General features: G+C 51.9%; 1 protein-coding gene across 1 annotated transcript in view; it reads right to left on the bottom strand.

Annotated features, from left to right (window-relative positions):
• Positions 1-925: 925 nt before the first annotated feature.
• BSND (barttin CLCNK type accessory subunit beta) overlaps positions 926-12,957 on the bottom strand; it is a 14,064-nt gene continuing 2,032 nt past the window's right edge. The window contains exons 2-4 of the mRNA XM_050803417.1: positions 7,541-7,635; positions 5,394-5,669; positions 926-4,453 (exon numbers count right to left, since the gene is read on the bottom strand). Coding sequence (XP_050659374.1) covers positions 4,039-4,453; positions 5,394-5,669; positions 7,541-7,635 — 786 coding nt within the window. The 3' untranslated portion in view covers positions 926-4,038. The remainder of the gene's footprint in view (positions 4,454-5,393; positions 5,670-7,540; positions 7,636-12,957) is intronic.

Below are 12,957 nucleotides of genomic sequence, written 5' to 3'. Positions count from 1 at the left end.
AAGCTTTTACGTGCATCTTCCTCCTGGTGAATGCACCCACCTATTGTTTTATTTATAGGCAGGACAGTGGCTCCTTGCTGCGTAGATGAGAGAAGAGACCCAGAAAGGGAAGAAGACCACTACTGTCTAAGCACCTACAATGTGCCTGAGGCATTATCCTCATTACACCCAGTTCTTCTCCACAAAAGCCCAAGAGGGAGGTATTATCCTCCCCACTGCATAAATGTGGACATTGAGGCTCAGAGATGGGCTGTGACTTGTCCAAGGCCACACAGCAAGGAACTGGCTGAGGTTGAAGGCAAAACCAGGTCTTTCTGACTCTCGAGTCTGGGATTTAGAACAAACATTTACAATGTGGGGTTGACAGATCGGTCCCCCGGGGCTGTTTCACGGACCATATAGGGTAATAGGTGCCGCAGGGCCTTGCATGGTGCCTGGCACACAGGGACTGGAAGCAGAAGTGGAGCCTTGCCCATCCCCACCCAATCTTACAGAGAATAGAGGAGCCCAGGGTGGACTGTGATGTGCCCAAGGTCATGGCGAGCAGTCGGCAGAGCCCAGATTCCCTGTCCCCAGGCCCCTGCCTTCCCTTGCCCACCCTTTCCATTTAAGGGCAGGGGCCATCCCTCCAGGGCCTTTCCCTCCCCAGACAGTGGAAATTCCCAGAGTCCCTCTGACCTGATAGGAGAGTGACCAAGAGCAGGAGTTTTCACCCTGGCACACGTACCCGGAGTCTGGGGCTGAACGCTAGAATCCCAGGCTTTGCCACTCCCAAGGGCCCCTCCTGGTCCTTTCAGAGCCTCCCCCATCCTTCTCTCCAGGACCTTCACCAGCACCTTGCTCCTCTCCTGGTGGAGATGGGGTCCCCCAGAGGCTCTGGTGCCCTTAAAGGGGATTGCAAGTTGGCAAGGCCAGGGGCGTGAAGCACAGTGTTTTATGATTTTATTTTATCCTGGGGAAGGTTGAAGACGATGCCCCATCGTAGAAAGAGCCCTGCCTCCTGACAGCAGCCTGTCCAGAGCAAAGGCCCGATCCTTAAACCCCCGCCAAGCCACCGAGCACTGGCCCAAATCCAGGAACAAGTCCTTTCTAATGCCTCTTTCAGAGACTCCCCCTGGCTCGCCGTGGTGTTCATTCCCTCTTCCCGCAAGGAGAAACCCTTGTTTCTTGTTAACCACAGGTGTGCTCCAGGCGGTCTCTGGCTGCAGCGCACTGACAAGATAGGTCCCATCAAATACCCGCATCACTTCCAAGATCCCAAGATATGTGCACTTCGTCTGTCATTTGCACATGAGAAAGCTGAGGGCTACAGAGGCAACCAGACTTGTCAAAGGTCACAGACTAGGTAAGGTAACACATTGTATCATCCAAACGAGATATCTTTGAAAGTGAAAGGGGGCCTCCTCATAACTGAGCAGAGGCAGTCGGTGTCCACCAGGACCTTTCCAGGCAGATCAGATGTGTGGTCTCCCCATCATGCAGCAAGAGCCAGGGAGACCAAGTCTGAGTCTCACCATCTCACTCCACTACCCCAAGCCCCCTTCTGATGCTAACTCTAGGACAGGGTTAGCATCCCCCTGCTGGCAGGCCCAGCAACCAGAGGCTCTTGTTTAAGTCTAAAGCCCCTGCGGTTGTGGTTCAGGGGTGTGGAGATCACCCCTGAGATTCAGCCCCACACGTAACTCCCCACGGTCATGCCACGGCAGTGAGGGATTACTTCCCGAAGAGGGCCTGTGGTGCCCGCCAGGCGTGAGGCCTCATGTATCCTGCCCTGAGGGAATGGGTGGTTTTAAAGAAAAGAATTTGCAGGTGAATGAAGATGACCCCTTTAAATGTTGAAAGTGGTTTCATTTTAGCCCTTGGTGCTGGCGCTCTTTCTGCTGTGGGTTGTAGGCTGCCCTGCCTGAGGCAACAGAGCACAGGAGCGTGCTACCCCCACCTCGTCCGAAGACTCAGCTGTGAGCAGGAAGTCCTGTGCCGTGTCATGCCAGCAGAGAGGGTGTGCCCTGTGGCATCCTTCACTGCAGAGGCAGAAATGGCCCAGAAAGAAAAGAGAGTGTGTTCCCAGGGCCGTGACCTTGTGACCCAGCACACAGGGGCATCTCCTTCCCTAGGCCGGGACCCCCAGCCTCAACCCAGAGGCAGAGCCCAAGTGAAGGTCTCCGACTCCCAGGTGGCCCAGGGTGCAGGTTCTGAGGGCGTGGTCCTGGTTTGAGGTAGTGTTACTGCCATTTTCTGTGCAACTGCCAGGATCCTAGGCTGGGGCACAGGCGGGCTTTGCAGAGTTCAGCGTAACCATAGCATCACCCTGAGATGGTTGAATAGGGTACAGTGGTGTCTTCAGGGGCTGCAGAGACAGCCTGAGCTATTTACCGCCATGCTCAACCGCCCCAAACAGCTGGGAGCCTGTCACTCTGATGCCTCTGCTGTGTCCATTTTTTACTTCTCTGTTCCCACCTCAGCTTCTGCTCTGTGCTCTGTCTCTCACAGAGAAATCAAGCTCACTAGATTGTGAGCCCTCTGAAGGCAAGGACAGTGTCAGTAGTTCATGTCTCTTTACCCCTAGAGATCACAGCTCAATATTTGGCATACAGTAGATGCTCACTAAATGCCATTCGATTCCAGTTGTTCTGTTTTGAGGCAGGGTCTCACTGTCACCCGGGAGTGCAGTCGTGAGATCTTGGCTCACTACAACCTCCATCTCCTGTGCTTAAGCAATCCTCCAGCTCAGCCTCCCAAGTAGCTGAGACTACAGGCACACACCACCACGCCCAGCTAATTTTTGTATTTTCAGTAGAGACAGGGTTTCCCTATGTTGCCCAGGCTGGTCTCCAACTCCTGGCCTTAAGTGATCCATTCACCTCAGCCTCCCAAAGTGCTCAGATTACAGGCATGAGCCACTGCACCTGGCCAGCCAACTGTTTCAAACTGAAGTGGGCCAGGAAGCTGAATTTCACCTACAATTCCAAGTCAAAGCAAATGTATTCCACAGGCAGGGGTGGGGGTGCTGTTCCTCTGGGGGTTTTTTGCCTGCTTTGTGAATTCATACAGGCTCTCTAAAAGTTTGAATGCCAGAGAGTCAGAGGGCTGTGAGTCTAAAAGTTGGGAACGTGGGGGAGAGTGATTTTTATCTGCAACAGGTTCCTGGGTCCTGGTGAGTTCTGTACACCCTCAATGACCACTGATTCTGGGCCAGGCCAAAGGCCCATCTGGGCACAGGAGATCCCAAGGTGAGTAAAGTCAAGATGCTGCCCTTGAACGGGAGGCAGGCAGCCATGTCACATTGATAAATGTACAGGTCCCAAAGGCAGTGCAGAGAAGCAAGTCCGCCTGGTTCCAGGAGGCAGTGACATCAGGAAAACCTTTCCAAGGGGGTCATCTGTGCAGGGGTTTGAAGGATGAGCATGAATTTGCTAAGCTGAAAAGGGAGCCAAGGGCTTCCTGGTGGAGAACAGCTTAGGCAAGAGTGTGAGCCTCAAGATGGGCAGGGGGCCAGGCTTGGAATCGGAGGAGCAGAGAGAATGAGGTCAGCAGGGGTCAGTCATGGAAGGTTTTGGGTCCTGGCAAAGGAGCAGTAGGAGCTGCAGGAGGAATGTGACCCAGGAGGAGACAAGGCTCCCTCTGCGTAAAGACGGATCACGCCATTGACCAGGTGGACTATAAGACACAATAGGAATGGGAACCCTGAGAGGCCTTCACAAAGGATCAGGGGCCCAGGGGGAGCACCAAGGAAGGACCCTGTCAGAGGTCAGCTTTGGGGGGAGGTGGAAAATGTTTTTGAGGGCTTCAGCTGCTGCAAACCTCAACAAATCATATTTTGCCTTCAAAGGTTGGCCGAAGACAACTAACTATTGGAAAAACGACAGTCCATTGATAGTCACCATCCCCTCCCTGTGCATTTCTTTACCATTCTCAAAATGCCACCATCTCATTGAACCTCCATATCATCCCATTTTGCAGATAGGGAAACTGAGGCCCTGTGATGTTACACAGGGGTTAGCAGCAGTTCTAGACTAGAAGCTACGGAGCACAACCACTTCAGCCCTGGGTGTCAGGCTCAAAACCCAGTTCCTTGTCCGGGAGGGGGTCCCCAGGGCCGTCTGGCAGCCCATAGTACAGGTCTTCCTCTTTCTTCTCAGGTTCCTCCCCACCTGTGTCTGAAGCCTCCTTCTCCTCCACCTTTGTCCTTGGGTACTGCTGCCAGTTGTTGGGCAGGGCTGTTTCCCACTGCTGCCCCTCTTGGGGCTCATCCTCCAATGTTGGGGCATCGATCAGGGCAAAGTCTTGGAAGTGGTCCAGCAGGCACCTGCAGCCCCGAGGTTCCTGTCGTGGGGAACAAGCTTCCTCCCCATCATGTTGAGATGCGTTGGGGCTGCTGCCTTCACTGGATCCCATGTCCAGGTCATCTTGGAAGGAAGCCAAGGGGGCAGGGCCCTGGCGACAGGCCGGAGGGCTGCAGGGGCAAAGACCACAAGGGCAAGGGTATCTCTGAGTCAAAATGCCTGGGTCCACATTCCAGCCACTAGCTACAAAAGCTAGGGTAGGTTAATCCACCTTCCCGGGCCTCAGTTTCCTCCCAATAACAGAATTCACTCCTGTAGTTCTTTCTCAGGTTTACAGCAGATAATATGTGCAGGGCACTTTGCACGGTGCCTGGCACATAGAAAGTGCTCAAGAAATAGGGCTATTATTATGTTATTGGCTGAACCAGGTCACTCATCTACTTCTCTCCAATTATTCAGGGCTCTCCTCTGTTGTCACAGACCCAGTTACACTGGGGTGTCCCCCTGTGTCTTTGCCTCCCCCATTGGACTCAGAGCTCCTCAGGGGTAGATTCCAGTGAAGTTGGTGCTCAGTAATGTGGATGGAATGAATAAATACACGGATGAACAAGGAGCTCAGTTCACAAACAGACAGGGATGGGAGTGGAGTGGGCAGTGCCTTGCCCAAGGTAACAGAGCAGTTCAGCGGCAGACCCAAATGTGAACTCGGGTCCTCTGACTCCTGGCCCCCTGCTACTCATGACAAGCAAACAGAAACAAGCATTCAGAGACAGCAAGGGCCTACTGGATGCCAGGCACTTAAATGCACTGTCCCAACCCTCAACATGCCTGGGTAGTAGGAATGATCATCCTGTGTGGGGAAACTGAGGCTAGGGAAAGTAAGGAACCTACCACAGCTACACAGCACAGGAGCTGGGATTTGAACCAAGGCCTGACTCCCAAGCCCATACTCATTTGTCCGCCACACCTCACATCTCAGGGTGTCCCACACCCTCCACTGCCCTCTCCTTCCTCCCAGTGTCCCCACCCACCCCTCGGTGGTCCCCCACTCCTCTCCTTTTTAACCCTTGAACTGGGCAGAAGCCCCGCTCCTGCCCTCTGAGCACTCACCCAGGCCAGTTCTGAGTTAGCTGTCTTTCCCCTTCACTCTCGTCTGAGCCCCTGGGGATGACCACGGCGGCCTCCACCCAGGCCTGAACGTCGCCAAGGCCACCTTCTCCTCCATCACTGGTTCCCAGCTTCAGCTGCCCCGTGTCAGGGGCCAGCAAGGGGCGGGGGTCCTCACTGTAGCTCATGACTTTCATCTGGATGTGGTTGAAGTCAGGCAGGCTCTGGTCGTAGGCGGCTTCCTCCCACAGCCTTACATAGGGCGGCTGGGGACTGGGGCTGGAGTGGGAGAGAGAACAGACAGGCGGCAAAGAGTCACTCAGCAAACGTCGGTGTTCTCCCCGGCCCCATTTGCTTTGGGTATGTGGTCTTCCTTCATCTCACAAGAAGCCTCTGGGGGATGTTACTGCGCCCGTTTCACCGATGAGGAGGCTGAGACCCAGCCAGGTGAGTAAATTAAGTGACAAAGCTCTGGCCTGACCCCAAGTCTGACTCTCTATCCAGTGTTCTTTTCACCTGATGCCTCCAAAGTTAACCACAGGATGCAATTGCAAAACGAAGACCAGTTAACACTGAGTTTGCTAGGTCCCAGATGGTGGGTAAAGGCTGAATGCTTATCAACCCAGGATTCTAAACAGTATTCTAAACAATGCCTTCAGGCAGAAATTCTCATTCCCGGTTTACAGACGAGGACACACCCAGCAATGGCAGTCCACAGCAATGCGGCGCTCTTTCCCGCCAGGCTCTGTTAGTTGGCTCATCTAACCCTTACCATAATTACAAGAGATACTATGAGGAAACCAAGGCACAGAGTCTCTAATTGAACCCAGGCGACACGGACCCTAGGTGATGGCACTGGAGCTCCAGACATCATGTTCTCTATGACTGTGCTACAGTCCCTCTGGAAAGTAAGGTTCAGAGACTAGGCCCCTTGCCTAGGGTCACACAGCCGGGAAGTGACTGGGAATAGCTCAGAACTCAGGGTGGCCAGAGCCCCATTGTACCACAGGAGCCCACCCCAAGTAACCGGCCCTGCGACGGAGCTCGGACTGGCCTCCATACCCACGGGGTCTATCCTCTTCATTCCCATTGAGACCATTATTCACCTTGTGTGCCGGGGCAGAAAATGCCATTATCAACCCCTTCCCCAAGCAAAGCAAAGATCATCCCTGACCCAGCCAACAGACCCTAGGCTTGAAGCCCGGCCTCCTGAGCACAGAGCCACAGCCCAGGGGGCTGCTGGTCCCACTGCCTCTCCAGGGCTGGAGCGTTCTTGGCTATGCCTTGGGAGCCGGGGCTCAAAACCTTCAGGGAGGGAAGCAGTTTGTGGCCAGATCAGGCCTGAAATCAGGCCCCACTTCCACCACTGCTGAGTGCAGGCCCCACTTCCATCACTGTTGCGAGCAGTCCCCGCTTCCATCACTAACTCCCCATGAGGTTTGGGGCTTGTGACTACACTTCTCTGAGCCTCAATCTTCCCATCTGTATAAAGGGCCTAACACTCCCACCTCACAGGGTTTCTATGAGGACTGACGGAGATGATGGGTGCACAGTGCCTAACTCAGTTTCTGGCACACACAAGGCACTAATGATGACAAACACTCATACTCATAGAAGACCTACTGTGTGTCAGGTTCTGTTCTTAGCACTCTACATATATTATCTCACTTAACCCTCCCGAAAGCCCTAGGAGACAGGTACTATTAGTATCCCCATTTTACAGATGAGGCAAAGAGAGGTCAGTAGCTTGCCAGAAGTCAAGCAGCGAGTAGGCAGCAGAGCCCTGAGGCTGCGCCTTGGCCATCACCATGCCTCTTGTTTGTCACTAGTAGAAGCAGTTACTCCTGTGACTCTATTTCACCGTTTCTCACAGTACATTTATTTCACTATATGATTTGCTTCATGGAGATCTTGTATTCACCATAACGCTCCGTCTTGTCCCTGGGCCTCAGTTTCCTCATCTGTACAATGGGAAAAATAATGCGTGACTCACAGAAGTGAGAGTTGAAAACAGTCCATGATTTCTAATAATACATTCTCCGTAAGTGAGAGGGCACACGGCCTTCCCGCCGTCTCTCGCACTCTCCTCAGTCAGGGGAGACTGGCCTATGGGGCTGACTGCTCCCCTCCCCAGAGGGCCTGGCACCTACCTCTCCATCTCAGCAGCAAGCCCGTTCTCCAGCAGGCCCATGGCCTTTGGGGAGAGGATGCCTTGGAAGTCAGAGTCAGCAGGGACGAAGGTGATCTGCAAGCAAAGGAGAGACAGCCTCTGTGCAGTTGACCAGGGTGGGAGGCTACTGTCTGTCCCCTCAGGGAATCGGCAAACCTCTCCATGCACTCTGGGAGATGGGCTGCAACACGGAGGCCTCCCTGCTTGACAGGAGAGGGGCCTACTTGGGGCACAACACCAGTGGGAGGATGGACCTGTGTGCTCCTCCTCCCTCCCTGGTTCTTCATTCATTCAACAAACATTTATTGAGTACCTGCTGTGTGCAGGCACTGTCACAGGCACCAGGAGCGGCAGGGAGTGAAAGAGAACCCTGTCATTGAGGAGCTCACATCTTGTCATTTCCCAGGGGTCTTTGTCCAGCGCCCAGCACACGCCTGGCACACAGTAGGTGCTTCATCCATATGTGGTGAATGAGTGGAAAGCAAGTCATTGTCATGTGTTTTTTGCCACATGGGCTGCAGTGGGTGACCGAGAACTTATGCCTGCCAGCCCCTGTCCCTGAACTTTCAGGAATCAAGAGGTCTCTGCAAGTCCAGCCCTAGGTTGGCACTGCGTGGTTCAGTGGGAGGCAGATCATGAAGGAGGCAGTGGGTGAGGGAGAGGAGCTGTGCCTGTGGGCTCTGGGAGGGGGGTTGAGGATCCCTCCTTTGCCAGGTCCTCACTGGGGGCCCTAGGCAGGTCATCTCTCTTCCCAGTCTCTCTGTGCTCCTCTGTATAACGGGGCTACCCTCGAAGAGATACTTGCACAGCCATGTTCAGAGCAGCACTATTCACAAGAGCCAAGAGGTAGATGCAACCTACGCATCCACTGATGAATGAATGGATAAACAAAATATAGTCAATCCATACAATGAAATACTATTCAGCCTTAAGGATGGAACTTCTGACACATGTTACAACATCACTGAACCTCGAGGACATTATGCTGAGCAGAAAGACAAATACTGTATGATTCTACTTTTTTGAGGCACCTGGAATAGTCAAATCCATAGAGCCAGAAAGAAGAATGATGGTTGCCAGGAGCTAGAGAGTGGGGTAATGGGGAATTGTTATTTAATGGGTATAGAGTTTTAGCTTTACAAGATGAAAAGCATTCTGGAAATTGGTTGGACGACAATGTGAATGTACTTAGCTGTACTGTACACTTAAACATGTTTAAGACACTAAGTTTTATGTTACACGTATTTTACCAGGAGTTTTTAAAATGGGGCTAGTTATGCCAACCTCCTGAGGTTGCTGTGAAAATTTCATGAGATCATACGTAGGGAATCCCTCAGCATGGTCGCCAGCACATAGTAACTACACAGTAAATCATAACTTGATGCTATTGATGATTCAGTTGTCTGATTTCTCTGAGTCTTGCTCTCCTCAGTTGAAAATTTTTCCAACAAATATTTGTTGAGACCCCACTGTATTATACCAGATTCATAAATAGCACTTCCCTATTCCCCTTCCCATACATCGAAGTGAGTAGAAGACACTTGTCTGCACTAGGAAAGCTCCATTCTGATGGGGAGAAGGGAATGACGGATGGAGGGGGCCTTTGTACTCCTATGAGGAGTGAGCTTCCTCTAGATGTCTAGAAATAAAACAGAGAGCCTGGGCAATGAAGCAAGACCCTGTCTCCAAAAAAATAAATTAAATAACAAACTTAGCCAGGTGTGGTGGTGTGCGCCCATCATCCCAGCTACTTGGGAGACTGAGGCAGGAGGATTGGTTGATCCCAGGAGTTCGAGGCTGCAGTGAGCTATGATTGTGCCTCTGCACTCCAGCCTAGGTGACAGACTGAGCTCCCGTCTCTTAAAAAAAAGAAAAGAAATAAGGCAGGGGCCTGGGCATCTTCCACCCCCACTAAGGATGCCTTGTACTTCCCAGCTGGTACTGTACTTCCTAGAACCTGCTTCTTCCTCTGCCTCGTTACCTCATGGCCCAGTCAGCACCATCATCACCACCATCATCATCATCATTATCCTCATCCTCATTACCATCAATCATCACCATACCCATTAACGCCACTAAAATTATCACCACCATCATCATCATCATTATCCTCATCCTCATTACCATCAATCATCACCATACCCATTAACGCCACTAAAATTATCATCATCACCATCACCATCATCACCACTACCATCATCACTATCACCATCATGACCATTACCATCATCATCATCACGTCACCATCATTGACATCTTCATTACCATCAACATTGTCATTACCATCACCATTCTATCACCATTCTCATCATCACCATCTTCACCACCCTCACCAGCATTATCACTATTATCATCATCATCACTTTTATCACCATCACCATTCTCACTGTCATCTTCACTATCACCATCACCGTTCTCACCGCCATCATCACTATCATCATCACCGTTCTCACCGTCATCATCACTATCATCATCATCATTACCATTCTCACCATCGCCATCCTCACCATCACCATCTCCTAATCACCATCATCGTCATTATCATCACCATCCTCACCATCACCATCTCATAATCACCATCATCGTCATTATCATCACCATCCTCACCATCACCATCTCATAATCACCATCACTGTCATTGTCATCATGTTCATTATCACCATTACCATTCTCACCATCACCATCCTCACCATCATCATCATCATCATCATCACCATCCTCACCATCACCATCTCATAATCACCATCATCATCATTATCATCATCATCACCATTCTCACCATCACCATCCTCACCACCATCATCACTGTCATTGTCATCATCACCACTATCACCATTACCATTCTCACCATCACCATGCTCACCATCATCACTGTCATCATCACCACTATCACCATTACCATTCTCAGCATCAACATTTTCACCATCACCATCCTCACCATCATTATCATTATCATCATCATCATCGTCACCATTCTCACCATCACCATCTCATAATCACCATCTTTACCATAATCATTCTTACCAGCACCATCACTAACATCATCATCATCATTATCACCATCACCATTCGCACCCTCACCATCCCCACCACACTCTCATTATCACCATCATATCATCATCACCACCCCTAGGAAAAACTTAGAGAAGGAGAGGATGGAGCATCTTAAAATACAAGTTTTTTAACGAGGAGAGACAGGCAGAGTTGAAGCTGGATATCAGACCATGGAGACCATCAGAACACCAAACTAAGAAGCTTAGCCTTTCTCCAGGAGCAATGGGGAGTCCTGAAGGACTCTCAGCAGGAGAGTACACTGTCAGATTTGTGTTTAGACAGAAAACTGAGCAATCTCAGGAGGAAGGGAGGCTACCAGTCAGGACCCTGGTCCTGGGCTACAGCACAGCAGGCAGGAGTGAGGAAGGGCAGATGCGTGGGCAGAGGCCCTACTCTCTCTGCCACTCCTTTCCCTGCTCACAGCTCTCCCCCCGCATCTTCACTAATGGGTTCAGCACCTCCAACTGCCCTGATTTGCCCTGATCCCCTCTCCTCTCTCATGCCTGAGGCCCAGCTGACCACCAAATCTGACCAGGTCTACTTTAGAAATTCAATAAGATAACCTGGGTGGAAGTGCTGGTGCTACACCTAGCCACAGCGGGTACCCTAAGTGTAGTGAACTGTAACTGTCACCTTAGTTCCTACAGCTTTGGGTTTAAATTCTCCATTATTCCAGATGACTGTCAACTCTCACCAAGACCAGAGAAGAAGCCTCCCCACTGGTGTGGCTGCCCCCAGGCCTTCCTTCTTCTGGATGTCTTTCTCAAACTGCAAAGCTGGTCAAGTCCCATAAAGGACAAGCTCCAAATTCCTTGCCATGGCATCCCAGGCCCTGAAGAGCTGAGCCCCACTCCCTCCCCACCTTTTCCTTCCTCCCCTCTGCCTCTCATAGCCACAATGGCCCACTTGCCTTATTCTTTCACCATATGGCTTTGATCATGCTGCTCTTCTGCCTGGAATGTCTTTCCCCATCTTCTCTGCCTGGTGAACTCTTATTGCATCTACAAAGCCCAGCTCACCTTCTCTGTGAAGCCTATTTCCTCCCCTTCAGGCAGCAAATAGTCTCTCCCACGAGACCTCTAGCCCCTAAAAGACATGGACAGCTTAATGCATGTTGGTATTGGCTACCCGTCACCCCTGTATCCTATTTAGCTAATTCTATTCCCTTGTACTTATAGCTCCCCATCTATCCAAACTTTCCATGGGTCTGGCACAGAGAGCAGTAGGAGGAGGCTGAGGGGAGGACAGGCAGGAGCACTGCAGGCAGTGCTGACCCAGGCACCAATGAGACCACGTGGGATCCAGGGAGCTTTGCCTCTAGAGTATCTCCCTGGTTTATAAGGTGCTTTCCTCTCTTGCCTTATTGGAGTCAATTTGTGCTGGCTCTACCAGCCTGCATCTCTGAAACACACACTCACACACACCTGCACTCCTGCAGAGGCCTGCCCAGTGCAACAAATACCAATCCTCAATCCTGAGAACAATGCCTTTACATATGTTCCATGTCAGGCGTGATGCCAGGTCTCCCCCAACACACACACACACACACACACACACACACACACACACACACACACAGGATCCCACTGTGTTCTCCCAATTGGCCGTACAAGGCTCAGAGCTGGTGGGGAGGGACTCCTTCTGCCAAGGTCACAGAAGTGGGACATGAAGGAGCAGGGATTTGAATCTGGGCCTGGAGGTCACCACAACATGTGCCATTTCCAGCCCACCACGCTGCCTCCACAGCACGTGAACCCATGAATCTATCAACAGTTACTCATTAATACCCAGCAATATTCCCTCCTCCCCTCCTCTCCCCTCTACTGTCACTCCCATCAGCCTGCCCACTGCCCCAGAGCCAGCTCTGTTTAAGAGGGGGGGAAAGGAAGGATGCTCCCTCCACACCCCTGCCTTTCCTCTGCTGTCCCCCAGGGTCCAGCCTCCTCACTGGGAGGATTATGATGGCAGTGGTGACATGGGTGGCTTTGGCCCCAAGGACTTCTCCCAGTGACCTCTGCTCAGGGAATTGCACAGACAGAGGCAAGTTGACTGTAAACTGCCTGCTAAATGACTACAAACCAGCCCAGACCGCTCCAGCACTGAACAGAACGACAGCCCAGGGCTGGCCCGTGGAGGGGGCAGGGCTGGGGAGAGGCTGCCCAGGTCCCGGGGGAGCCATCCCTCTCCTTCCCTGAAACCCTGAGCACAGCCACCCAGGTGGGAGGAGAGGAGGTGTGGGGGTTGCTGAGGGCTGCCTGGACCTGGAGCCCTAAATACTAGGTACAGCAGGGCCCCCAGGTATACCGCCTTCCTGACCCCCTTCTCCTAACTCACACAGTATAC

Source organism: Macaca thibetana, chromosome 1, assembly GCF_024542745.1.
Source record: "Macaca thibetana thibetana isolate TM-01 chromosome 1, ASM2454274v1, whole genome shotgun sequence".
NCBI classification, from domain to species: Eukaryota; Metazoa; Chordata; class Mammalia; order Primates; family Cercopithecidae; genus Macaca; species Macaca thibetana.
This window is presented reverse-complemented; position numbering and strand designations above follow the sequence as displayed.